Source organism: Catharus ustulatus, chromosome 13 (assembly GCF_009819885.2).
Source record: "Catharus ustulatus isolate bCatUst1 chromosome 13, bCatUst1.pri.v2, whole genome shotgun sequence".
Classification (NCBI taxonomy): Eukaryota; Metazoa; Chordata; class Aves; order Passeriformes; family Turdidae; genus Catharus; species Catharus ustulatus.
Genome location: NC_046233.1, coordinates 6919557 through 6941323, shown reverse-complemented (window position 1 = coordinate 6941323; position 21767 = coordinate 6919557). Strand labels below are relative to the sequence as shown.

The 21767-nt window shown below is 49.1% G+C and overlaps 1 protein-coding gene across 22 annotated transcripts in view; it reads right to left on the bottom strand.

Moving 5' to 3' along the window:
• MAGI1 (membrane associated guanylate kinase, WW and PDZ domain containing 1) overlaps positions 1-21767 on the bottom strand; it is a 335697-nt gene that overhangs the window by 65845 nt on the left and 248085 nt on the right. For 11 of the 22 annotated variants that reach the window (XM_033071820.1, XM_033071823.1, XM_033071825.1 and 8 more), the window contains exons 4-7: positions 14393-14599; positions 11387-11597; positions 7436-7518; positions 4589-4627 (exon numbers count right to left, since the gene is read on the bottom strand). In XM_033071820.1, the coding sequence (XP_032927711.1) occupies positions 4589-4627; positions 7436-7518; positions 11387-11597; positions 14393-14599 (540 nt within the window). The remainder of the gene's footprint in view (positions 1-4588; positions 4628-7435; positions 7519-11386; positions 11598-14392; positions 14600-21767) is intronic. The other 11 variants (XM_033071829.1, XM_033071839.1, XM_033071836.1 and 8 more) reach the window with 4 other exon arrangements.

Sequence of the window (21767 nt, the reverse complement as noted above, 5' to 3'; positions counted from 1 at the left end):
CTTGCTCTATAAGAACTTGGGCACATTATTCCAGGCTTATTATTCAGAAGAACCATTTGTGGAGCAGTGTTCCAAGTCCACTGCTGGCTGCTGATGCCATATCCATCACACAGAAGCAGTCAGCAGAATACACTTACAGTAATTTCACGACTATAAGGCGCACCCTTTTGACTAAAATCTCCCCCCAAAACCGGAAGTGCGCCTTATAGTCCGGTGCGCCTTATCTGATCTACAAAGTTGCAACATTTGCCACCCCGGAAGTGAGAGCCCGCCGGCATCGGGGCCGCCCCCGCGCGGGGCGGACCCGCCGGCATCGGGGCCTCCCCGCTGGCATCGGGGCCGCCCCCGCGCGGGGCGGACGCGCCGGCTTCGGGGCCGCCCCCGCGCGGGCCGTCCCGCCGGCATCGGGGCCGCCCCCGCGCGGGGCGGACCCGCCGGTATCGGGGCCTCCCCGCCGGCTTCGGGGCCGCCCCCGCCGGCATCGGGGCCGCCCCCGCGCGGGGCGGACCCGCCGGTATCGGGGCCGCCCCCGCCGGCATCGGGGCCGCCCCCGCCGGCATCGGGGCCGCCCCCGCGCGGGGCGGACCCGCCGGTATCGGGGCCTCCCCGCCGGCTTCGGGGCCGCCCCCGCGCGGGGCGGACCCGCCGGTATCGGGGCCTCCCCGCCGGCTTCGGGGCCGCCCCCGCCGGCATCGGGGCCGCCCCCGCGCGGGGCGGACCCGCCGGTATCGGGGCCGCCCCCGCCGGCATCGGGGCCGCCCCCGCGCGGGGCGGACCCGCCGGTATCGGGGCCTCCCCGCCGGCTTCGGGGCCGCCCCCGCGCGGGGCGGACCCGCCGGTATCGGGGCCTCCTCGCCGGCTTCGGGGCCGCCCCCGCGCGGGGCGGACCCGCCGGTATCGGGGCCTCCCCGCCGGCTTCGGGGCCGCCCCCGCCGGCATCGGGGCCGCCCCCGCGCGGGGCGGACCCGCCGGTATCGGGGCCGCCCCCGCCGGCATCGGGGCCGCCCCCGCGCGGGGCGGACCCGCCGGTATCGGGGCCGCCCCCGCCGGCATCGGGGCCGCCCCCGCGCGGGGCGGACCCGCCGGTATCGGGGCCTCCCCGCCGGCTTCGGGGCCGCCCCCGCGCGGGGCGGACCCGCCGGTATCGGGGCCTCCCCGCCGGCTTCGGGGCCGCCCCCGCGCGGGGCGGACCCGCCGGTATCGGGGCCGCCCCCGCCGGCATCGGGGCCGCCCCCGCGCGGGGCGGACCCGCCGGCATCGGGGCCGCCCCCGCCGGCATCGGGGCCGCCCCCGCGCGGGGCGGACCCGCCGGTATCGGGGCCTCCCCGCCGGCTTCGGGGCCGCCCCCGCGCGGGGCGGACCCGCCGGTATCGGGGCCTCCCCGCCGGCTTCGGGGCCGCCCCCGCCGGCATCGGGGCCGCCCCCGCGCGGGGCGGACCCGCCGGTATCGGGGCCGCCCCCGCCGGCATCGGGGCCGCCCCCGCGCGGGGCGGACCCGCCGGTATCGGGGCCTCCCCGCCGGCTTCGGGGCCGCCCCCGCGCGGGGCGGACCCGCCGGTATCGGGGCCTCCTCGCCGGCTTCGGGGCCGCCCCCGCGCGGGGCGGACCCGCCGGTATCGGGGCCTCCCCGCCGGCTTCGGGGCCGCCCCCGCCGGCATCGGGGCCGCCCCCGCGCGGGGCGGACCCGCCGGTATCGGGGCCGCCCCCGCCGGCATCGGGGCCGCCCCCGCGCGGGGCGGACCCGCCGGTATCGGGGCCGCCCCCGCCGGCATCGGGGCCGCCCCCGCGCGGGGCGGACCCGCCGGTATCGGGGCCTCCCCGCCGGCTTCGGGGCCGCCCCCGCGCGGGGCGGACCCGCCGGTATCGGGGCCTCCCCGCCGGCTTCGGGGCCGCCCCCGCGCGGGGCGGACCCGCCGGTATCGGGGCCGCCCCCGCCGGCATCGGGGCCGCCCCCGCGCGGGGCGGACCCGCCGGCATCGGGGCCGCCCCCGCCGGCATCGGGGCCGCCCCCGCGCGGGGCGGACCCGCCGGTATCGGGGCCTCCCCGCCGGCTTCGGGGCCGCCCCCGCGCGGGGCGGACCCGCCGGTATCGGGGCCTCCCCGCCGGCTTCGGGGCCGCCCCCGCGCGGGGCGGACCCGCCGGTATCGGGGCCGCCCCCGCCGGCATCGGGGCCGCCCCCGCGCGGGGCGGACCCGCCGGCATCGGGGCCGCCCCCGCCGGCATCGGGGCCGCCCCCGCGCGGGGCGGACCCGCCGGTATCGGGGCCTCCCCGCCGGCTTCGGGGCCGCCCCCGCGCGGGGCGGACCCGCCGGTATCGGGGCCTCCCCGCCGGCTTCGGGGCCGCCCCCGCGCGGGGCGGACCCGCCGGTATCGGGGCCTCCCCGCCGGCTTCGGGGCCGCCCCCGCGCGGGGCGGACCCGCCGGTATCGGGGCCTCCCCGCCGGCTTCGGGGCCGCCCCCGCGCGGGGCGGACCCGCCGGCTTCGGGGCCGCCCCTGCGCGGGGCGGACCCGCCGGTATCGGGGCCTCCCCGCCGGCTTCGGGGCCGCCCCCGCGCGGGGCGGACCCGCCGGCTTCGGGGCCACCCCCGCGCGGGGCCGGCCCGCCGACATTGGGACGGCTCCCTTGCGGGGGGTGTTAAAGCCGCAGGAATCGGATCGGCTGCTGCGCGGGGGGGGCGAAAGCCGCAGGGATCGGATCGGCTGCTGCGCGGGGGGGGCGAAAGCCGCAGGGATCGGATCGGCTGCTGCGCGGGGGGGGCGAAAGCCGCAGGGATCGGATCGGCTGCTGCGCGGGCGGGGCGAAAGCCCCCGGAATCATGGCGGTCGCCGCGCGGGTGGGGCGAAAGCCCCCGGAATCACGGCGGCCGCCGCGCGGGGTGGGCGAAAGCCCCCGGAAACACGGCGGTCGCCGCGCGGGGGGGGGCGAAAGCCCCCGGAATCACGGCGGCCGCTGCGCGGGGGGGGCGAAAGCCCCCGGAATCACGGCGGCCGCCGCGCGGGGGGGGCGAAAGCCCCCGGAATCACGGCGGTCGCCGCGCGGGCGGGGCGAAAGCCCCCGGAATCACGGCGGTCGCCGCGCGGGCGGGGCGAAAGCCCCCGGAATCACGGCGGCCGCCGCGCGGGGGGGGCGAAAGCCCCCGGAATCACGGCGGCCGCTGCGCGGGGGGGGCGAAAGCCCCCGGAAACACGGCGGCCGCCGCGCGGGGGGGGTGAAAGCCCCCGGAATCACGGCGGTCGCCGCGCGGGTGGGGCGAAAACCCCCGGAATCACGGCGGCCGCTGCGCGGGGGGGGCGAAAGCCCCCGGAATCACGGCGGCCGCCGCGCGGGGGGGGCGAAAACCCCCAGAAGCACGGCGGCCGCCATGCGGAGAGGGGGAAAACCGCCAGAATCGGAGCGGCTGCCACGCGGGGAGGGGGCAAGCAGCTGGAATCGGGGCAGCGGCGGCACGGGGCAAGCCTGCCGGCATTGGGTCACCCGGAGCGCCAGGGAACTCCCGGAACAGCGGGGCCCTGGGGATGCTGCACGGAGCGGCGGTGGGCATAGCCCGGCCCTGCCGGGTACAGGCAGGCCCGGGAGCCAATGGCTGCCGGATTGAGGCGGGGCCTCGGCCAGCAAGCGTGCGGGAGGAGCTGGGGGCGGAGCCTCGCTGCAAAAAAAAACCCGGTGCGCCTTATAGACCGGTGCGCCTTATCTGATCTACAAAGTTGCAAAATGTGCCGGCTCCCGGGGGGTGCGCCTTATAGTCCGGTGCGCCTTATGGTCGTGAAATTACTGTACTTGCAAGTCATTACAGAAACCAGAGCTTAATTCTCTGGTAATACAACTCCCCCAGTATGCAGAACTATGAACTCTAACTACAGTCCTTTTTAAAAGCAATAATAGCCCTAGTGGAAATAAAATCCTATGCAACCTCTTATCCTTTCAGCTCTGTGAGTGCACTAGAGCATAGCTGAGCAGAAATAACAACTACCTCTGCCATCAGTATAAACACAATGAGCACTGCTGAGATTAGATATCAAGACAGCATCCTTCACAAAGAGATGCAGCAAATAAAAGTGTACCACATCATTGAAAATCATCTGTTTATAAAATCACTGACTGAGGGAAAATTTTAAGCTGTTTCATTCACAAGCTCAGCTGAAGCATCCGATGCAATATTTAAACTTTCTGAATCCCACTTAGCTTCTATTGTCTGGGAAATGACTTGGGCCCTAGTGAAAAAGCATCATGAGCTACTTCATTTCATCTTTGGCTTCTATAAAGATTTTCCTGGAGCCAGAGATGCCAAAGGAAAGGACCCCAACTTCTGCAGAGTTCAGAAGCAAGTGGCTTCGAAACAACTTTGCAAGATTTGGGCTCTCTAGCTTTCTTCAAACTCCAAATCAGTAAGAAAACCACTGCAGATCTGAAGCTAGGGAAAGATAAATGCTCTGTGTGCTGGGGAAGTTTGGCTGATAAATTACTCTTGTTGAAATTAAAAAAAAACCTGAAAGATGCAAAATGATACAAAGGAGAAAGTAAGTAATTAAAGGCTCAAAACAGTGCAGTTGAAGTTAAATATCAAAATGAGAGATGGATGATTTACCTAGTTCACTGTCCAGTTCCTCCGTGTGCACCCCTTCTTCTCCAAGGGAAGAGCAGTAAATGAGACAGAAAAAATTAAAAGAAAATTTCAGATACCAGCCCCAAGCAAGAAATTCCCTACAGCAAACAGCAGAACCAGCACTAATTTTCTACACACCAAGCCCAAGCTTTCCATTTATCACACTCCAGTGATCAGAATATTGATGGATTTCATGCAGATAATGAAAGAACTGGTTCTTGCAATCTCAGAACATCTGCATCAATGGACTATTTCCATGTCATGGTTTGATATGGCAAAGTCATGAAATTGTGATTTTCTCACTGTAGTGAGGCTTTTCCCTCAGATCTGTGTGGTCTGACCTTTGCAATCTGTTCTGCAGACACATGGATTTATCAGAAGGCCAGACCTGGATGCTAATGAAGGGATCTGAGAGGAAAACCTTGCACCTAAATAAGGACTAATGTAGGAAGGTTTTCAAGAAGGCACTAAATTTATGTGCACACAAGGTCCAACAGACCTCACTCAGATGATTTAAGATAGGCGTGAAGTGCCTTGTTTAACTGGAGGCACAGACCCACAGTCCAGATGCACTGGTGAGGCACACACAGGAATGCACCAGTTTTAGCAGGGCACCTGGGACAAAGATCACATAATTTTTCAAAGACACAAAGCCATCAATATTCGCTGTTGCTCCATTTATCATTATCTGCTCCATATTCATAAGTTAACAGTGACACAGATGATTAAAGTATTGCTTGGCCTATAAATAATAATAATGTAGTCTGAAAATGAAAGATGGTGACAAAACCAGAACAAAGATGGTAAAAACAGTCTTGGACCCAATACAGCAAAGTTTAAGCCACACAAATGAATGACAGAAGCAATCAGAAGATGTAGGGCTGCAACATCTGGACACCCAAAAAACTTCCATGATCTCTTTGCAAAATATTCTATCAAAGCAGTTGTCTGGAACCATTAGTGTGAAATACAAATTGCAATTTCCTTTGATAGCCTAAACAATGGTAGACAAGCTAAAACTTCCTTAGGGACACATATCCTGATGAATCAAAAGCACAAGACAACTGCACCCAAGCAAATCTGAAACAATATCTACAAAACCCAACATCTAACATCTCTAAAATCCATACAGAGTGTGGGATGAGCCTGGCAAAACACATGCACACACACACAAAACAAAACAGAGGAGTCATCCTGCTGACTTTTATGGAATGACACACAACAGTGACCCTTGCCAAAAAACATCTAGCTTCTATGATGAAGTAAAACTAACCTTCTCCCCTCTTTGTTTTTTGAAACATAATTATTATTATGTGCTAAGCAGGATTAGAGCAGCCAAGCAAAGCAGTGCAGAGCACTACTGTAACTATGAAGCAACTGGTTAAACTAATGAATGTTAAAAATATCCATTAATGAGCAACTTGGTGAATGGAGTGAAGGGGTGTGTGGGAAGATGAAATTAGCTGATTTTAAGGAGTTGATAAACAAAGATGCCACTGCTCTCCAAAATTATGAACTCAATGAAATACAATAATACCAGCTGTATGTTTCTATTCCAAATTAAACAAATTATTCCAATGTTTTCTTTATAATTGCTAAGAGGACAAGAGAAAGATTTTCCCTTCTGCGAGGAGACTTAAAACTGTGTGAGAGAGGAGCTGTCACCCTCTGCAGCCTCGTGGTGCTGGCTGCTCCTGGCCTGGCACATCCCTGTGCTTTGAGGGTCTCCTGCACTGTGCACTCACAAGTTGGTGACCTGCTTCATCACAACAACCTAGACTGCAGAGGTAAATTCTCACACCCTGCAAAATCTCCCAAGTGAAAGCATAGGAGAGGTTGAAAAATGTGCAAAAATAGTTAGCAGCAGTTCTGGAGGCCAGAGTTGAATTGAACAGTGAAAAGGGATTGAGTTGATTCTTTTATGAAATAAAATTGTGATTTGTACTGAGATAAGACTGACACGAGTAGGATGTTCATCATATTTTGAAAATTGATTTTACAAGGACAGCACCAATGCTATGAAGGAAACCCTTCCATTTTTAAAAAGTGTCTATCATGACAGTACTGTATGAGCCAAGATTATGTGTCTCAATATCGTCACCTTTCCTGGTCAGTAGACCAGAATTCCCTCGCAGGTTTTTCCAAACATTTAAATTATTTTCATAATTCTCTTTTTCTTCCAGCATCTCCTAAAGGAGGCTGGGAAGGGCCCTCCTTTAAGTCCTGCATTTGGCTGCTCTACATCAGACAGTGGCTTGCATTTCCAACATCTCAAGGAATACCAAATCTTAGTGCAAATTTACAGCGTCAGAAATCCACACTTTCAAATGGAATTCATTTCAGCAATCACAACACTGCACAGACTGTCAGCATTCAAGAGTGGAGGTGAAGCAATTGAGTTATTTCTGCTCAAACAAGGAAACAACAACATAACTCTCTCAATCCATGTGAAGCAGGCGGCTGAAGCGGAACACGGAGCACGCAGAGACTCAGTCACTCCCTCCCACACAGCCATCCAAGGAGCAAACATGTCAGACAGCTTTGAGTCTTGTTCAGCATCAGTGACTTCTCAAATGCCTTTGCAAAAACAGAGGCTTCTCACTTGTAGCACCTCCTTGATTTTTATTAAATGATCTGGCACCTCAATGGCTGTTTTACATTCACAGCGATTTTATAACATAATATTGTCTCTTTGTACTTACTCATAGATCTTTTTTTTAAATTTCAAAGTCTTTCTGAATACTAGTTATTAGAAAGAGAAGGAAAAGGAAAAAAGTCACCTAGGAATGGACCAAACACAGTATTATGTCACTATTTTGAGTCTCTTACCATCATCTTCACATTCTTCTAGAGGCTTCTGCTGCTTGTTCAGGCACCGTGGATCTAGCCAAGATGTTGTTTTTGTATTATGGCTGGAAACCAAAAATGGAAATATGACCTTTGTTAATAAAGCACAGTTGAAGTATCCGTGACACAAAAGTATATATCCTCTTTATTATTCTACAGACCTGAAGGCACACTTTTGATTCAAAGAAACAGATCTACAATTTGATGTCATGCAAACTAGTCAACCAAATCACAAGAACTTTGGTATTGAAAACACAAAGGTAACAAGTGAAAATATACAAATCAGCACTCCTGACTGGAAAGAGGCACAGGAATGATGCAATATTATAATATTAATTTAAAAATTTTTGCCTTTGGTGGTTTGTTTTCAATTCCAGGAGCTGTCTCTGAGCTCAAGGCAGAATTTTTTCTTTCCTCACAGTGAGCTTTGTTCCTACAAAAGATCTTTGACATGTCTAGAGTTGACCCAAGCATAAGTCAAAAATGGTTTTGATTGAAAACTTTAAAATTACATAAATAAAAATGTTCTGTCTAAGCCTTTGATGGAAGTTGAAGAGCTTTACTTTCAACTCCTCCTTTCCACAAGTCCCCTGACAGTCTCATGATGCCAGTCCCAGCGGTGAAGGTTGCATAGTAAACAGGCTTAAAATACATTTTTCTAGAAGTTATTTTCTCCCATAACTTCATTTGCATAAGCAGACAATCTGGTAATACAATGCCTCTTCTACAACCTGGTGTTATGTTAGACACAACCTGCTAAGATATCCCTCCAGTCCCTGAGGTATCACTTATCTAGCTTAGCCTTTAACACTGCTTAACAGTTTTAAGTTTCAATACCATAGTAATGCTATTTACTCCTCCATCAAGGTCTCAAAGAGGTTTACAAACTGAAGTTTAGCCTCACAACAGTCTCATGAGGGCTCTGTAACGAGGGCCACGATCCCTGAGGAACTAACAACCAACCAGCAAACTTGTATTGTACTGGAAGAAAAGGGGCCAGGGTCTGAGTGAGTAAATAAAAGGTCCTTGTTTTGCACAACAGGCAGGATGAGCAAATGTGTTTAATCCTTGTGTGTGCTTCAGAGCAATTAACCAGCACCTAGAAAACTGAATGGCAGAAATTCAGTAAGCCAGGCAAATTAACAAAAATAAGGCAGAGGGGCTCTGCCACCTTATTTACAAGCAAGTCTGCAGTCTAGATGAGAAGGAGGGTGGTGGGAGGAGAGCAATGGAATATTTGCATATTTCTTGCAATTTTGTACTCGTTAACCAAAGGCTCACAACTGTGCAGTTTGCTGAGGCACAGAAAATTTAGCTAAACACCTTTCAGATCACATTCTCGGGTGGAAAGGATCGTGTTAGACCTGTAACCATGCACAGACAACAGGGGACTGGGATGTGCTGTGTAACGAAAATCCCAATTAAAGCACCAGAGAAACATATCTCAAGAACCAAATTTCTCCAGCCACATCAGGATTGATTATCTGACACACAGCACTGGCCCTGCCCTGGTTCTATGCAAGAAGCTCTTGCTGCTCCCTTCTGCACCTTGATTTGATACCCAAAGCACCACAGGTGCTGTAACAGACATCTGAGCCATCTTGGGTCCACACTGCTCGTTAGTTCACTTTCTTAATCTGATACAAATCAAACTAAATGGTTTCTAGGCCCAGGGTGTCCTCAGGATTAATAGAATTGCAGTCATTCAGTGCTGCATCCACAAAAATCAGCCCCATGTGAACGTGTCCTCAAACCACACTGCAGGGAGGGAGCAGGTGCTGCCACCAGAGCTTCCCATCACACAGGCCTATGTGAGATGTGTTCTCCCAACACACACACGATTCTCCTGACTATTGAGAGGTGCTACAGTCCTGCAATGCACAGGGAGCACAGCAGCCATGGGGGTGGGTTTGGGGAAATGGGTGCAGTAGTGGAACCCCCGATGGAAGTGCTGTAAGGAAGGACAGCAGGGGCCCCTGTGGGGTCAAAAAAGGGAACAACTGACTTGGGCAGCATTTACTACTCATCATCTGTCCTCCTCCAAGGAGGAAAATGGCAAGCTGAACGGGCTATTAGGCTGTTCTACATACAAAGGGCAGAGAGTACATCAAATAATGAAGCACCCTGAGGACAGTGAGGGGCAGAAAGACGTGCTCAGGGTAATGTACACATCGTGGTTTCATCTGATGAGAATTTGCATTCTGCCTTCTCAACCCTTACACTCAGGGGCTGTTAGAGCCTCTTCAGGTAATTGAGAGTGCCCTGGAAATTGGCCTTTTTTAGAGCATTCCAGCTGAAAAAGAGCTGCTGTGGTGCCCTCAGTCATCCCAGCTCCACAGATCTTCTGGCAATCTCTCATGTGTTCCCTTCCACTGCAGCCAAGGGAAAACCTGCTCTGCAACCTTTCCCTGGCCCTGTCCAAAAGTGTCCTCTCCTGATGATGGAGCAGAACTGCTGCCCTCCCAGCCCTGATCCAGTGTAACTCTCTGCAGGAGACAGGGTTAATTAGCAAGGAAGCTCTTCTGCAGTAACTGGGCATTGGCTTCTGGTAGAGTTTCCACAACTGCATTAAACAGACCATCAAATGCAAAATCAATTACTCAACCCCTCTTCTACTTGGCAGCTAAGGGTTTGAGTTTCAAAGGCTAATTGACTGTTAATGTCTAGCTGAACTCTATGCAAGACATCCCTTACACTAACAGGTCCTATTTTATAAGTTACTCCTACCTCAATAAATTTAGACAAGTATAATTTGAGACTATTATTTATGGCATGAAAAAAAATCAATATCATCATAAAACTGCTGACAGTAATCAGCTCTTGGGCAAAGACTGCAGAGCTTGAGGTACTGCTGTTCCAAACTTGCTGTGCCTACCCTGTACTGAGCTGCACCTTTTGCAAACCACTGGATAACATTAACACATTTGGCCCCTTTGATGCAATGAGGGGATAACACACAAAGTCTACTCCTGGCTTTGCTGCCTGTGCACAGGACTGGAGGAATCCCCTCTGCTGCATTATGCACAGACACAGGCACCAGAAATGAAGTCTCAGCCTTTCCAATTAGGAGCTTTCATGAAAACAACTGGCCTGCATTTTACAAGTGTCTACTCCTTTTGTAACTACCCTCATAAAACAAGCAATTCCTGCTGCCTTGGAACTCAGGAGTAATTTGGATGTTCAGGAAATGCAAACCCCCTTCAGAATCAGTAAAGAACTCACAGTGAAAAACTAATCTTAAAGAAATTAGGATTTTAGTTAAAAGATAGTAAAAACTGGGCTTAAGATAGTTACCTGAAACTTAAATAACTGATTGCCTGTTAATTTACGTTTGCTTAGCTGTGCTTGCAATGGGAAAGGATGAAACTGGTAGATAAGTCCAAAGAACACAAATAATTGCAACCAAAACCTCATTCTTTGTGAAACTGGAGTTGCCCCAAAAGCCATTTGTATTGTCATTAATAGAAAAGGTCAGGGTGAGGAAGACTCACCTTACTTCCTCCTTTTAAGACCCTTCCCCACAAAAACGACCCCAGACTTAATTCAAGAAGCCAGCCACGCTGCTTAATAGCCATTCAAGCTAATTACCATAGGAAGCAGGGGATGGGAGGGGCTGGTATTATGAATATGTATTTATTTGTCAATAAATAGACTCTGTGACCGCCTGTAATTTTGCAGTGTGTATTAGAGGGTTACCTCATACTGTTGCCCAGCACTGAACAAACATACACTTTGTAATTTTGAATTGTTAGAGAGTCTTTTGTCTGTCAGAGTTGAGTATTGGTATTAGACCAATACTCATATCTTAGTAAATCAACAGCCCTGCAACCTAACAGTATGCACTAAATATTTAATACACACAAAAAGCACCCATGGAGGTTTACTTATGCCCAAAGAGAGAGACGGAATGAGAACAACAGAAAAGCGCTTTACTCTATAAAATAGACTTCTCCGTTCTCCGTGTAGGCCATCTCCCAGTTTTCTGGCAGAGGCCCTAGGCTGTCCTCGGCAGAAGGAGGTAGGTACTGGGGGAGGCTCTGGGAAGGGTCCGTGGTGGGGGCGTGGGTGTGCCTCTCGATGCTGGACGCGGGGGCCGCCTCTCTCGCGATCTGCGCGCTCTGCTCCTCTTGCTCTCCAGACTCTGCTGCGGAACAAACACACACACAGAGTGACAATCGGTCCTTCCCTCGCCTGCTTTGCTGCTCCAGGTTTGTCCTGCCAGTTTTCCTCCCCCTGCCTTTTAGTCCATGAGATACAGGGACAGATGAAGCGAGGGCAGAGCTCTGTGGCAGCAGGGGTGAGCACTTTGCCCACTCGCACTCTCCAAACAAACCAGGAGCTGTGATCAGCTCCTGTGCTCGCTCCAACAAGCCCTGCTGAGGTACCAAACTCCTCCAAGCTCACTGGTGTAGAGGAGCTCAGTGTGCTTCCAAGCAGGCTTACAGGTTCACTCCTGCAGTGCCAACCGTGGGGCAGGATTAGGAGGATAAAATTTCTTGTTTGAAGAATGATCAAAAGCGATTTTACAAGCGCAAAATGTTGCCAGAAGCTCAAAGTCAACAAGCTAATGGTGAATGTCTTCAGTGCAGCGCCTTATTTTAAATTAAAAATTATAATGAATGTCAGCACTGTACCATGTGTCCACATGTTGCTGCTCACTACTGCCCATTTTTGCTGTCCAAGGAGGTTTATTCCAAGGTTCATCACAGTATCCTTCCAGTCAAAGTCAGGAGTATTTTATGCTGTATCTGGCCCTTCTCCCTCTAAGGAAATATTTCTGATGCTTGTATCCACGCAGTTTTGAGCTGTATCCATGAAACACTGCTGCCCATCCCCTCCCATCACTAATCACAGTAAACACTCCCCAATAAACAGGTCTGAGTCCTCACACCTTCACAGAGAGGTTTTGGCAACAATGGACAAATTCTAAAATTAACCCTGTGTCTACCAAAGGGACTTTCTCTGTTTCTTGAAGGTGTTGAAAATTTATGGCAGTACTTCCACATCTCCTGAGAACCTCAGTACGAGCACAGACAACTGAGCAAAAGACAGAGAAATAGCTCCTTCATTATTCCAGTCTGTGTGCTGCCATTACCAAAAGAGAAGGACATAATAAACTGGGAAGAACAGGAAGAAAAACATCTAGACTATATCAGTACCCTCAGTGCTTGCTTCTCAGCCCTCCTGGAGTTTGATATTTTTAGGTAGAGGATGACAAGAGAAAGAAGCGTGAAAGAATCATCGCCAGCTAAAAACTGAGAGTACAAACATGCCAAAAGCTGGAAAACACAAGTAACCAAGAGGTCTCCTAGAGAAGCAGGAGCATTTTAATATGGCTAGCACACTTTCATGTGAAATAAGCATAAGGAATCACTTTGGTATATGAGAAATAACTCCTTTCTTGATTCTGTGCTCATTTAATGAAGGCAAGGGGCCAGGGTGTGATAACGTTGTGACAAATGAGCTGCATCTTCCAGCATTTCATCTTGCAAACGAAAACAAGGAAAAGAAATGATGCTCAAGCTACTTCAGGGGCACCAAACTGAGATGGGCAGCAAGGAAATCAAATAACAGATCTCCCACCAGCTTCTTCCCAAAATCAGATCCCGTGACAAAGGCTGAGGCTGCTGTCATGTCATGACACGTGAGACACCACCCTTGGGGCAAAATTTTGTCAATAAGCAGGTAAGCAGAGACAGAAATTCCAACCTGGGAGAAATTGGGCTGGCTAGAAGCAATTTGAGTTGGAAATGTGTAGCAGGTAGCAGCAAAACAGAGTACAACCTTCAAAAGCCATTTGACAGTTTAGCCTAGAGGACCAAAATTAAATCTCAGCCTAAATCTTTTTAAAGCTCTAAACAGAACTTTAAATATCTAAACAGGAGACATTGGCAGGTAGGAACTGGCAGGACAGATCCTCTGACTTCTCAGAGGCTGGGAAGGAGAATTTTCATGGTGATAGGAAGTGATCAGAGGACGAAGGAGCTAGTGCCAGCTACAGTGAGCAGCTGGGAAAGTCTTGAAGGCGTGGATAATATTTGCTCAGTACCTGCCTCAAAGGGAGCCCAGAAGATGAATTCAGTTTGAAATTGAGCTGAGGTAACAGTGCTCTAAGCACTAACAAATCCTAGGCCTGGGGACATGGGGAAGAGCTCTTGCCCCTCAGAGCTTCACAAACTTCTAGTTGATTTCTGTGGAAACTCAATGGATCTCCAGTGGTGTTTTACTCTGAATGTGCCTGCACAGCACTTGACTTTAGATTGCAAAGGTTTCCAGTGATCTTTGACTTGAGATTGAAATGGTTTCCAGTGATCTTTGACTTTAGATTGCAAAGGTTTCCAGTGATCTTTGACTTTAGATTGCAAAGGTTTTCAGTGATCTTTCAGCCAAGGCTCAATGGTGGGAATAAGGTGCTCAGCAGGACACAAGACCTTCATGAAATACAGACCTTGCACCCCATTTCAGATCTCATTCCTGCAGCCAGCAGCACTCCATGTGCTGGGGGTACTTGGAGAAGAGGACCTAGGACATTAACTGTATGTGATGGGCAGCTCTAGATGCAAGGAAGGATAAAGGACAGCAACATATTTAGGAAGGAGCAATAATTAATTCCAAATGTAAGCCTGGTTGAGTTATTTCATACTGTTTGTAGCTGTCACCCATAGCTCAACTCTTCCCCGACCTTTCTGCAATTAATGGATTTGAACTTTACCACATTTTTGTCTCAACCAGTTCAATCCCACAAGGCCTTTTTGGAAAGACACAGCTGTGCATGTGGTTGTTCACACCTGAACATCTGCCATTCAGGTGCTGGCCAGTTCTGTTTGACATTGACAGCTTTGCAGAAAACACATTGAAAACAACACCCCCTCTTCAAAACACCCCCCAAAAGCCTTGCCCATGTATTCCAACTGAAGGACAGCAGTGTTTTTGCTTTACCTGTGAAGCTACTGCTCATTTCAGGTACATCATCCTCTTCCTCATTCTCTGTATGCACTATGCCAGCATTTTGCATATCATTGTAAGACTTGGTTCGCTTTGGAGTCGACTGCTTGGAGCCAGGCTGCAGGTTTTGCAGAGCATTGGTGGAAGTCACTTTCCCACTGAGGGGCTGGCTTGGAGGCTTCGGCGTTCCATAATAGTTACCTAGGCAATAGAGACACATTTGCATCTTCAAAAGAGAACAGTTTATGGCAGTAACTTTGCTATTTCATTTTCTTTATGGTTCCATTAAAACTTCCGTCCCTCCCCACAGATAAGTAAATAAAGAAGCTAACACGTGCCATTCCCACTTTTGGGGGTGCATGCTCCATCTCTACAGCAGAAATATTTCTTGCCTTTTTAGTTATTCTTGTGGAATCTAAAAGGAGAAGCAGTGGTTGTATTGTTTAGGTGCACTGAGCGTACATGGGCTAAAACAAAAGGCAGTCATGGTGAATACAAAACTTCATCTCGTTACATCTGAATTTCAATTAGTAGCCTTTTTACATGTGTGCACCCACACAGTGCTGTGGCAGATCTGGAGTGAGCCCTGCAGAAAATAAAAAATTCATGACTGCTATCACCAAGAGAAGTGATGAAAGGCTCCATGGCCTGCTTTAGTACACAGGTTCTTTTAGGGGGGATGTTGCATTTGGAAAGCAAACACTATTCTCTCTCTAAAAGAAAACTTAGTCAAAGGAGAGGGAAGGAAAGATACCACATGGGACTGCTTTCCTCAAAGAGGAAATTCAGCAGCTGGGTCAGTTTGGGAAGAAGTGAAGAGCCAGACCATAAAGCTAAACTTGAAGGGGCAGAGGTGCACCCCAGTTATCCCAACACATGCTTGGAACCCATCCCAGCTGTGATGGAAACAGTGCAAAGTGCTTGGGCTGCCTCCCTGCCATTTCAAGTGACCATGGAAGAGACACAGAGTAAGTGCACATGCCAGAACAGCACAGAGCGATTTCACTGGGCCTGTTTCACTTCACCTCCACACCACAGCAGTGCTTGATTTGCCCTAAAATACTCCACAGCAACCTCAGCTCTGGAATCTGCTCCCTCAGCATTGGGCATTACAGGAATTCAGACCCATTGCAAGGTGAATCTTCTAATTTTTACACAATTACCTGCTACATACAACAGTTTTATATAAAACTACTCAAAATTTTTTCTTTCAGGAATTACTGTGAATTTTTATTTGTCATCTTCAGATTCTAAGAGTAGAGTTAAAAATTTTCCCTATGTCCTCTGACATGACAAAATACAGAGGATGCCCTCCCATATAGTTCAGCTTTGGCAACAGTGCAAAATTCTTCTCTAGAACATACATTTATTCACATTCTTCATCGATCTCCACACGCTATATATAACCTGAAAGTATTATTTTTCAATTTCTCAATATATATTTTCTCTGCCACTGTAGAAGATCAGGTTTAAGACCATCTAAGGAACCTGAGGGTGCACAGGTCCATGGGAAATGATGAGGGGAATCTGCAGGTCCTGAGAGAACCTGGATGGATTTGCTACATCACTGTCTACCATGCTGGAGGAGTTGTGGCAGCCTGGTGAAATTCCCACGGACTGTGAAAGGAAAAACACAACCCCTTTTTTTTGGAGGACCCAGGAAGAATCTCTCCTCTGGGAGATGGATCATGGAGCAGATCCTCCTGCAAGGAGCTGGAATCACCCTGCCTTACACTGGGAGAGTCCAGCTGGGAAAACCACTTAGAAAACACTTGCAATCATTCCCCCTCACTGCCTCCTGCGAGGTGAAAAGGTGTTTCTCACAGGAGGAAGGCAGAGCAGCTCCCAGCTCCCTGCTCCCCCAGCTGCAGCAGCAGGACAGCGACACGTGCAGGTTTGTCTCTACAAGGTGTGCTCCAGCCTGCACACAGCAACGTGGATCCAGCTCCATGGGAGCAGCACTTTCATCTGCTGCTCATCATCTCAGAATCCTAAATGTACATTGATGCATAATTTATGGGGAGAAGGAAATTACTTCTTCTGGAAAGAGCCTCTAATGGGTACGGAGGCTCCGCAAGCAGGTTGCAGATTCTGCTGGAGAAATAATTCTTATGCTCTACATACTGCAGAACTGCTTTAGACAAAAAGAGGCAGAATGGGGGAGAGAGAGTGCAAAGGGAAAATACAAACATAGGTTGCCATTAAAAAAAAAAATAGGATAATTAACCCTGTGGCCATCTATCCTCTTGCCATTTCTCATGAAGAACACTACTCTGGGATTTTGTGGTTATTCTTTTTTTTTTTTTTTTTTTTTTAAGATTTTTCTTTGTTAGGTTTTCCAGGAAAAACAAAAAAAGTGTTTTATAAGATCTTAAATGCTAAGCAGAGAGAGCCATATGTGTACCATACACATGAAAACAACTTTTATTTCTAGCACTGCACACCACTATTTTGTGCAAAAGTTATTTCAGGTCTGTTTTAACTGGTTAAACTCTTTAGGATGGATGCAACAAAGAGGATGAAGGGGATATATAGATGTTGATAGTGTGGGTTTTATTTCCCCTGGACAAGAACAAAGCACAGATGGTACCGTCCCTCCTCCAATTACAGAGAAATGTATGATTTTATCTTTGAATTTTGTTCCTCTTCAGTTCCTCTAGCAGCAGCAAAGCTGGAGTTCCTACCAGTCCACAGAGAGCTGTTCCTCAACAGAAAAACAGGAATATTTCTCTAAAGTATTTCAGGTTTTCCTACACCAAAATCATTAGTCATTTTTCAAACCAGCCATGGTTGTTGGCACTAACATTAGTGAATAATTATTCTCTACCAAGACAATGTGTTGTCTTAGAGGATCCCTGTAAAAATAAATGAGTATATAAAAAGAGCAAATATGAATTTGAAACTGAGCATGGCTCTGCATGCGTGGGGTTTATGGGAAATGTAGCCACTGGGGCTGAACTTTTCTTTTTTCACCACAGGAGGCAGATTAAGCCTGAGTCAATATTCGGAAAAATCAGAGTTCTTCCTTCAGATTCACACAAGGACAAACAGATTGGGGAAATAAACAAGCTCATGATAAAAATCTTTAAAAGAATGCTCCAACACAGCTTCCAGGTGAAATGGAAAATAAGAGAAAATGGAAGTGCCATGTTTCCCTCATGTTTGCTGGATGCAGTCAGCCCTATTTCTCTTCTCCAAGCAGTTATTTTTGAAGACATGGCATGTGGGCCTGGGCGTGGGAGCAGACACACTTTTGGGGGGACTGGTAAAAATAATCATCAAACCTCATGTTTCATCCTCAAAATTGGAAGTAGAAAATATTTACACTGTGACTCAGAAATCCAAACATGCTCCATCAACAACTGACAGTGAACAGCCCAGCAAGAGTTTTATAACACTCAGACTTGACATTATTCATTCAAATTAAATCTATCAATGTTTATGAAAAAACATAAATTTAAAAATAGACTTTAACAGTGTTTTTTGAGCCACTTGTAAGCCTAGGGAAGGGGCTAACTTCATAGCCAGTGTAATTTGTACTGAATATCCAATCAGCTCTAATTATTAACAGCATGTTACATGTGCATACACAAGCATCTGTCATCCCAGAGGATCCCAAAACGTTTTCTGGAGTCAGCACAGCAGTTAGGGCAGGACTCCCTGGGGTGCTGAGCTCAGGTGAAGCTCTGCAAAACTTCTGAGGACTCTGACCCCAACAGGATGTCTCTGTCCCCCAGACAATGGAGATTTCTGGGACAGGACTGCAGGAAACTCTCTACTTTTCTGTGGAAATGCCAGTTCTGGAGCAGCCAGCATGGCAGGAATGGCACTTCCCACATCCAATTCCTATGGGAACTGAGCCTCTACCCCTTACCCTCTTCTCAATCCCATTTGGATCCTGCCTAGCACCTGAATTAATAGCTAATAACAACCCATTCACTCCACAGATGCACATACCATTAACTGAATCCCTTGTCATCACTTTTCACCAGCCATTATTTTATTCAGTCCCTTGGTGCTTAAAACTTACTTAACCACAGCTGAAGTTTGATGGCAGCATCTGCAGCCAAACCCATGACTTAATCCAAGCACACTAAAGCACCACTCAGGAGAGTGCACAAAAATAACAATAATAATGAATAAACCCAAACAGAAGAGCTGTTTGGAATGAGTTGGTTTCTTTTCATCTCCTTATCTTTAAGTGTCGGCAGCTTACACATTTTAGCATCACACCCAGTAATTAGACTTTGGTAACAGCTTATCACAACAATAAGACAAGTTCTCATCATCATAACACTTCCTGCTCTGCCAATTCAAGCAGTGATCACAATCAATGAAAGCAATCTACAGCAGCTTCCACCCTGTCCTGAATTAAAGCAACACTGTCAGCCAAGAGAACTTTCTTTTTAAGTTTTAGAAACTAAGCAGCAGTGGAGAATTTGTCTTATATTTCAAATAACAAAGCATTCTTATTAAGTATTCCCCTTGTGAGCAGTGAGCTCACCTTAGATGGTTTATTGACCTGGAATTGAAATACAGTTCACAAAAATACACAAACTAGCTACCCTTAAGTAGAATATCTATCTTCCATAAACTCCTTGAATTGACACTACTGAGATCCATTCCATTTGTGTTTTAAGGACTCCATCCAGCCAAGGTGCTGTTTCTGGAATGGGGAGAAATGCACAGGAAGAGAGGCACAATCTGACAGGTTCAAATGTGGGATGGACACTAAAGCAGAGAGGGAAGAGGAGACCAGGGAGGCTGCTGGGGTGGGACAGGGAGCTGACATAGAGAGGTGCAAGAAGGCAGAGCAGCTGACTGCAAGGTGAACCACGAGTTTGAGCATTAATTCTAATAGTGCAATTACAGCAATTGAAGAATGTGCTCCCAAACCACATATTTGAGTTACTTTAATCTGCAGATGTTTGCTCTGCAGCAGCTATTCTCCTTTCTGGTGGAAAGGTGTCTACACCTGGGACTGGGGGTGCATTTGTGTCTCAGCAAAAGGAGAGCTCATGCAGTTCTGAATTTACTGATGCCCGTGTGTGAAGTCTAATTTTGCAATTATAAGAATCCCAAGAAACTCAAAAGCCTCTGTGCAGCACAGAGGGCTCTGCGTCCATGAGAAGTACATCTCATCTTCAAAGAGACCACTCTGTGCTAACAAGGACTCCATTAATAGCTCATGTTTTAAAAAGCACTTCATAGCTTTCTGTCTTGGTGCAAATGGGTATTTTGGGAAAGACTCTTGGAGATAAGCAGCAAAATTAAGCAAGGCCTTGACACAAAGACTTGAAATGCAATTATTAATGTAATTGTTTTATTTTCTGAGACTCAGCTCCTCTTCTCTGCACTGCACAAGAACCAAAACAATTGACCCTTAATTTTAGCAGGAGAGCTTCTGTTCATCTAATCCAGCAAGAGTGCTTGTGTCTGATTAGCACAGGATGAATCGGTTCCTGGGAGCAGAGCTCCTGCCATGGTGTTTTGTCTGTTCTCCTCCCAGATCACATTCTGTTACAGATTTCCACATTTAGATGACAGATCTGGCTGCTGTCTGTGGGATTCACCTAGCTGCAACTGCACATTGATTAGCAATTGCCTTGAGGAAATTCAGAGTATCCAGGCAACCAGAGGAGGCTGCGGATGCAGCATCTGGATGGGAAGGAAAACAGGCAATGGAGGAGAGCTCAGAGAAATGAACCTGCAATATATCCATTGCCTTTAATAGGAGATTCACTGTCAGTTCCTGCAGTTATTAACGATGAGGTTAAATGAAAGATCAGTTTGGGTTTCTTGTTGAGTAAGTCAAACTGTTACAAACTGCACATTTCAATTAGCTCTGGAATTTAACATATACTCCAATTAGTGTCCTGAAGGCAGTGGCAGCATGGGAGAAAGTCACCCACAGAACAAATCACTCTTCTTATTCTGATTTTTGCTGTGCTGTCACTAGGTGTTGCCACATGCCATTGTTAGCACTCATGTACAAGTGAATCCAAACACTTGGAAAAATCCTAAAACAAAGCAATGATACTAAAAGTAATAAATAAACAGTACAACCTGCATGTGGCAGGAGAGGGCTGGGGGAGCTCAGGGTGCTCCATGAGACCAGCTGTGTTATATCAACTGCTACATCCATAGACAAATAGATTAAAAAAACATCGTAGGGAACATAAATAAACATGTACTTGTGTATGGCATATACAGAAAACAGGAGAAGCAGCTGGAAACACCCTACCTAGCATAGAGTTGTAGGAATAAAGAAAATACCCTGTCAAGCCTCTGCAGTATGAAAGTCTTCCTCTTGCAAACAGTTAAATATTTATATTAGAGTCCCACCATGAGGATGTATCCCATTAGCACCTTCCCTCTCTGGAAGGCAGTGGCAGTGAGCTCTGCAGGCAGGGAAATGCTGCAGGCTGTGGAGGCCAGGCTGCCTCTGCAGAGGAGCTGGGTAACACCAGCAAGGGGCAGCCACTTCTGGAGAGCCCCAAGAACACTCTGCACCAAAAAAAAAAAATGGCAAAATGTGCCTGGGCTGCTAGGAACAGCCTTCAACACATCGAACTATGGTTACAAGTAAATGATGCCTAAAATAACCTGAACTCTGACTTAAAAAGAAAACAACTAATCCACAATTCTCTTTTTTTGCCAGAGATGTTTGGGAACCTTTTCCCTGAGGTTTGTGTTTCAAAACACATGACTGCTAATGAACCATTTCTGACAGAGCTCACATTGAGAAACTTGTTATTGAAAGTGCAGAGAGAGGGAGAAGTCAGTCAGGAATGACACAAGAAATTCAAAGCCACTCTAAACCCCTATCAGCTATTTGAATATTTGCTTTTAGAGAACAAGAGTTACTCAGGTACCACTTCAGCTGTTTGCAGAATGAAGCATTGTGATCAGATGACACTTCAGTACAGCAGCACTCATGATCAGTTAGCTCTGATAATTGTGCATGTACACAACAAGGTGTTGCCTTTTTTTTCTACTAGTGGTTTAAAAAATAACAAGAAAAAAGCAAGCAAAGTATTAAGAGCCAAAAATAGAAGAGGAATCATTCTGCAGTGCACAGGTATCAGTATGTGCATATTCACTGTGACACATTATAATGGTGTTAAAGAAACCATTATGATTTCTTGAGTCAATCTCTGGTCTGGAGACAAAAATCAGTGTGTCTGATCTTATTCAGCAGAACATGTTCACCTGCATGGGCATCCCCAGCATCTGCCACCCTTCCTTGCCCCATTTTCCCCTTGTGTTCTGCCTGCCACAGGCTCAGGTGGGACTGAGCTGGTGTCACCAACCATCCACCCACTTTGCTAAAGCAGCTGGGGTAGTGTGGCTGCTGCAGAGAAACCAA